A 6,000-nucleotide genomic window follows, 5' to 3' on the forward strand; every position below is an offset into this window, starting at 1 on the left:
CGAAAAACAGTCGAAGCCGCACGATAGATTCTCTTATAATAATGTATTATATATAAAATATTTTAAACCTTCTACAACATCTGGAACAATTGGTTATTCTATAAGTAAAAAATCGAAGCTGTGCGATATTTTCCATATTTTCCATATTTAACCGATTTATCATTTGATAATTTCCTTCTGTTCCCATTTTTTAAGAATTAACGCGAAGTAAAAATTTCCAAAACTCAGAAGAGACTGCCATATATCATTTTTCTATGATTTTGTTGTATACAGAAGTGAAAAATTATGAAAATTATTATAAAATACGAAACAGAAATTTTTAGGAATATATTTTTTTATTTGAGATTTTCAGGCTAACGCATGGAACTATCTTAAATGAACTTGGAAATTTTGCAACCACTAACTACCTTAGACTTAATGTATTTAAACTTATATTATGAGTATATTAATCTCAATATCCAATACTATAAATTTTAATTTTTGAGAATGACAATTTTTAAATCATTTTTTATAAACTTCCACACTGCCAAAAACGAAATAAAAAACATTTTTAAAAACCATAACTGCATAACTCACATATATGAACATTTTTGAAAGCATAATTTTGAAACATATTTATAATTTATCTCAGATACTTAGATGACGTAGTAGATATATTAGAAATAACTATTGAGACATGCGAATGAATATGCTCATGTTAACTAAGCACAAATATTTTTTGCAGCACTGATACTTATATTATATTACATACAAACATAAAGAATGCAATGTAAATGCATACGTTTGCTCAATCATTTCGTTCGTTTTTTGCATAAGTACTAATTAATTACTTACTGCCATTTGTTCATGTATAAGCATTCGTTAATACTACTTACATACATACATACATAAGTGTAGTAGTAAAGCACAGTGGGCCGATATATAATAAATTAACGCTTTTTGACTACAACCAATTTTCTCTCTTACTTTGCTTCTCTCATTGACGGGGCTTAGGCCAACAAGTCGCAGCTCCGGCACAGGCACACAAAATCAAAATGGCGGCGTCTCACTACCGGCCGGTATTGCGGACGATCAATCGAAGGATTTCGATTTTGAAAAGACCGAAATGAAATACGATTCGACGGGCATGTTCCACTGGAGTCCGGCTAAGAATTTAGAAGACTGCATATTGGTGGGCATCATACATGGCATTTACATAGACTAGAAAAATTATGATCACAAATATTTCCCAATTTCATTTCATTTATTTCTAAAAAAAAAAAAATATCAATAGGATCGCAATCAAGCGGCAATGACTGTTCTAAATGGTCACGTTGTCGTATGCCTTTTTGCCGATCCAGATTCGCCGCTAATCGGACTGCGCAACTTGGTGATGCCATTGCGCGCCTCAAACTTTCACTATCACGAACTGAAGCATGTGGTGATAGTCGGTTCGGTGGACTATATACGACGCGAATGGAAGATGTTGCAGAATTTGCCAAAGATATCGGTGTTGAACGGTTCGCCGCTGAGTCGTGCCGATTTGCGTGCCGTGAACGTGAATCTGTGCGATATGTGTTGTATTCTGTCGGCGAAAGTTCCTAGCAACGACGATCCGACGCTGGCCGATAAGGAGGCCATTCTAGCGTCGCTCAACATCAAGGCAATGACCTTTGACGATACGATCGGTGTACTGAGTCAACGTGGGCCCGAATTCGATAATCTGAGCGCGACCGCTGGCAGCCCAATTGTGCTGCAACGGCGCGGCTCCGTTTACGGCGCGAATGTGCCCATGATAACAGGTAAACTGCATCGCACTAAGTTGGCTGTGTTTGCGATTAAACGACCAAATCACATGCGACACATTCATCCAACCGCTGGCGTTGGCACAAAGTTGGCTCTCATAAACCGTTATTGGTTTTATATAAAACTTGTTTTGGCACATTTTTTTCTTTATATTTATGTGTATTTGTAGCGTGTTGTTGTTATGAATTTAAACATTTTCTTATGAAAAAAAATTTAAGCACATTGCTGTTGGAATTATGTAAGCCAATTTTGTACCAATTCTACGCCCGAGTCATGAATGTATTAGTCGTTGTACACTCTCGTCTTACTCTTAAATGCGCTCGCCGCTAGTTAAAGGTCAAAGCGTTAAACTTTGTTTTGGTTGTTGTTTCAAGAACTGGTCAACGATAGTAACGTGCAGTTTCTCGATCAAGACGATGACGATGATCCGGATACGGAGCTATATCTGACGCAGCCGTTCGCCTGCGGTACCGCCTTCGCCGTTAGTGTTCTCGACTCGCTGATGTCGACGGTAATTGAACGTAACCTTTACAGTAGCCCCCACCTACCTAAAAAAATATTTCTAATTAACTTACTCTCTCTTCGTGCCTATTTCGTGCACGCGGCTACTACTAACACTACTTAAATTCTCGAACTCTTTCATCATACTTATACACTATCTTTGTTTATCGCCTTTAGACGTACTTTAATCAAAACGCTTTAACGTTAATCCGCTCACTTATCACCGGCGGCGCTACACCAGAGCTGGAACTCATACTCGCCGAAGGTGCTGGTCTACGTGGCGGTTACAGCACTGTGGATAGTCTTAGCAATCGTGACAGGTGCGTTTTATTCTTTATTTTGTCAATAGCCATTGAGACTTAACATTTACAATTCACTCGCGCAGATGTCGTGTTGGCCAAATATCGCTGTATGATGGTCCCTTGGCCCAATTCGGCGAATGTGGTAAATATGGTGATCTATTTGTGGCGGCGCTCAAATCGTACGGCATGCTTTGCATTGGCCTCTACCGATTTCGGGATACGAGTTCGAGTTGTGATGCGAGTAGCAAACGTTATGTTATAACGAACCCACCCGATGATTTTTCACTACTGCCAACAGATCAGGTAAGTCCAAAAAGAACACATCAGAAAAATTTGAGTCCACTTAGAACCGTACAGCGGTTAAGCGTTCTTCGAAAACTTGACACTTGAAAATAAGGGCAAGTGAGCTTTTTCGTACCATAGGAACATTTTAAAAGAAGAAGCCTAGCTAATTTCTTACCCCGCTACTAAATACCTTTAGATCTACATACTTATGTGAAGATTGCCATTTATAAAGTCAAATCTGCGCATACTTTATAGGCTCTGTTGGAACTTGTTACGCAATAAGTGTTGTCTTTTATAAATGTTATCATCGAGACTCGCTTTGTGAAACTTTAAATCTCTGGTACTTTCAATAGAAGACACCGTGAAATGAAGAATAGAGAGATTTAAACGCTAAAAAAATGATGTTCCACTGCTGAAATGACTCGGACCTTCTACGATGATTACGTTAGTTTAGGTTATACTGGTCGACTATCACGCCATAAATAGACCTACTGGCCCTTAGTAATGTCAGACGGAGGTTCAGTTTCGCTTGTGGTAAAAAAATTCGTCACGTAGAATGAGAACGCTTTTTGCGAACTTTAAGAGCAACTTGATGTCTATGTTTAACGCCTTGTCTTTCTTGAATTCCGAAGCTCTTAGGTAGTTAACGCTAGCTCTAAATACTGGTGGACACAGCCATAGGAAGTGTTCCAGCATCTCTCTCATGACAACCTCTCTGCACTTCCCGCCTCCCATGTGATATCAGTAGGTTGTGACTGTCAAGAGGCCAACAGCCATCCAGTAGTCCTTTCTCCGTGAATTAAAATTAAAATAGAAATATCTCCTAGAAGATTTTTTTCTTTTCTTCCTTTTTTATTGGCTCCAGACCTTCTTCCTTTAGGTTGTTTGGCGCCAATTTGAAGTTCCAAATGCCTTTTTCCTCCTGGTCCTTCCAACGGAGTGGAAGTCTTTGAATACTTTCAGAGCTGGAGTGTTTTCGTCCATTCGGACGACATGACCTAGGCAGCGTAGCCCCTGTCTCTTAATTCCCTGAACTATGTCAATGTCATCGTATATCTCGTACAGCTCATCGTTCCATCGACTACCGTATTTGACGAAAACACTCCAGCTCTGAAAGTATTCGACGCAGTACCCGCCGGGGGAAGCAGAGGAAGAGGAAGACTTCCACTCCGTTGGAAGGACCTGGCTTCGCTTGGTTTGGCGCCACGTAGCGAAAGACGACAGTGGACTTTACTTCTCAATACTTACTTTACTCCTCAAATTTGCCTGGGCAAAATTTATTCTGCTGTTTGATTGCGATGCTGACATTGTTGTTAGTGTTAATACTGGTTCCAAGATAGACGAAATTATCTACGACTTCGAAAAGAAGGCTGAATTTTAAAAAGCTATAACTCAAGAACTTTGTGAGAGATCGGTTTAAAATTGTAGTATATTTTTTATAAAGGTACAACCTGTTGAAATAAGAAAATAAATATTTAGTTTCACACACCACCTAAATACTTTCATTATTTTTTTCAGGTTTTCGTATTAATGCAATTCGATCCGGGCTTAGAGTATAAACCGGCCGCAGTACGTGCGCCACCTGGTGGTCGGGCTGCCAACACACAAGGCTCCGGGGTCGGTGGGGGTGGTTCAAACAAGGATGATAACTCTTGATTGTTACTGTGTAGCGCCTTAACTGATGGTCCTTACTCGTACATTTGAACGATGGAGCAAACGATCGGGTACAAAATAGCGCATTTCTGGCAATACATAATCGGCAAAATATGGCAAAAAATACAAGCGGCAATGCGAAATGTATCAAACAAAAAGAATTAGCACAAAAAAAGCAATAAACAACAAAAACAATTGGTGTAATGAACAAAAAATTAAAAAAATTAATATTATTAATGCCGCAGGTAAAACAAAATCTATAGGAATTTGTCAAAATTATATATGTAAAGAAATGCTTATGCAATACATGGGTGACCTAGTAAATGCGCCATTTTGTACTTTTATATTTGCACAGACATTCGCCAATGCAAGCCTCATTGAATTAGAACACATGCATATGTATGCGTGTATATGAGGTGCGTTACAAAAACAAAAAAATCAATTTTCAATTGGAAGCAAATGTCTTTGCAAATATAAAAATCAAACTCCAACTAATAAAATATACAAAAACAAACTGATATTTGAATCAGTATGAGTAAAATCCATCGTTCAAATGGTAAAAAGATTGCTTCCCACACCATTCCGCAAAGCCCTGAACTACTTAATTAATTTTCAAAAATTTATTAACCTTACTTTACTGTTTTCATTTAGGATAAATGTATGATTGTAAGCAACTAAGTAATCATGTATGAAGAATTTTCTTGTATTTTTTGTGTTTGGTAATTTTTTTATGTTATTTAATAAATGTTTATAATTTAGCTTTAATACGACTTCGGTTAATTATTTATTGCACTTGCACCCTCTCTGAAATTGAAAGACCTAGTCTTATGCTTAGCTTAGCTTGGTACTTATGTAAATCAAATGACTTGTATAACGTATATTCATAAAAATCTTAAATATATTTTTATTAGTTTTCATTTTCGTAAAATTAAATCTATCGCTGTTTTAAAGTTTTTTATGTAATTAACTTTGTCATAATTTGCACTAGTTTTATTAGATTATAGTATGCGTGCATATGAACTCATATCTATTAGTTTTAAACGCACACGGAGGATAATTTTCTAAACGTTTCTATGAAAAGCAGTAAACCAAGTTTTTAACTGCTCAATAGCTTAAAGGTTTATTGCGATACAACCACACAATTAAGAAAAATATTAAATATAATTTCTTTAATCAAATCATGTGCTTATAATTTTGTTCAAAAATCTCGCTAAATGTAATAATAATCAAAAAGACATTGCCTTAGCATCTCTTTAATATTTTAGTGAAGTCTCAAACCTCATATGGCAATTAAAATAAAAGCAGAGAAAAGCAATGAAATTTATTTAATAATAATAAAAAAACATTGCCTTGGCATCTGTCCATTATTATTTTAGTGAAGTCGCACACCTCATATGACCATTAAACTGGAAGCTGAGTATAGTAATGAGTTCTCTGCTAAAAGCGCTACATTCAGTGCTAAAATATATATTTT

General features: G+C 36.8%; 1 protein-coding gene across 48 annotated transcripts in view; it reads left to right on the forward strand.

Moving 5' to 3' along the window:
• Positions 1–5,877, forward strand: part of LOC105227540 (calcium-activated potassium channel slowpoke) — a 160,893-nt gene extending 155,016 nt beyond the window's left edge. For all 48 annotated transcript variants that reach the window (XM_049449592.1, XM_049449610.1, XM_049449577.1 and 45 more), the window contains 6 exons: positions 994–1,171; positions 1,274–1,781; positions 2,160–2,296; positions 2,464–2,606; positions 2,672–2,891; positions 4,392–5,877. In XM_049449592.1, the coding sequence (XP_049305549.1) occupies positions 994–1,171; positions 1,274–1,781; positions 2,160–2,296; positions 2,464–2,606; positions 2,672–2,891; positions 4,392–4,529 (1,324 nt within the window). In that variant the 3' untranslated portion in view covers positions 4,530–5,877. The remainder of the gene's footprint in view (positions 1–993; positions 1,172–1,273; positions 1,782–2,159; positions 2,297–2,463; positions 2,607–2,671; positions 2,892–4,391) is intronic.
• Positions 5,878–6,000: the final 123 nt, after the last annotated feature.

This window comes from Bactrocera dorsalis, chromosome 2 (assembly GCF_023373825.1).
Source record: "Bactrocera dorsalis isolate Fly_Bdor chromosome 2, ASM2337382v1, whole genome shotgun sequence".
Classification (NCBI taxonomy): domain Eukaryota; kingdom Metazoa; phylum Arthropoda; class Insecta; order Diptera; family Tephritidae; genus Bactrocera; species Bactrocera dorsalis.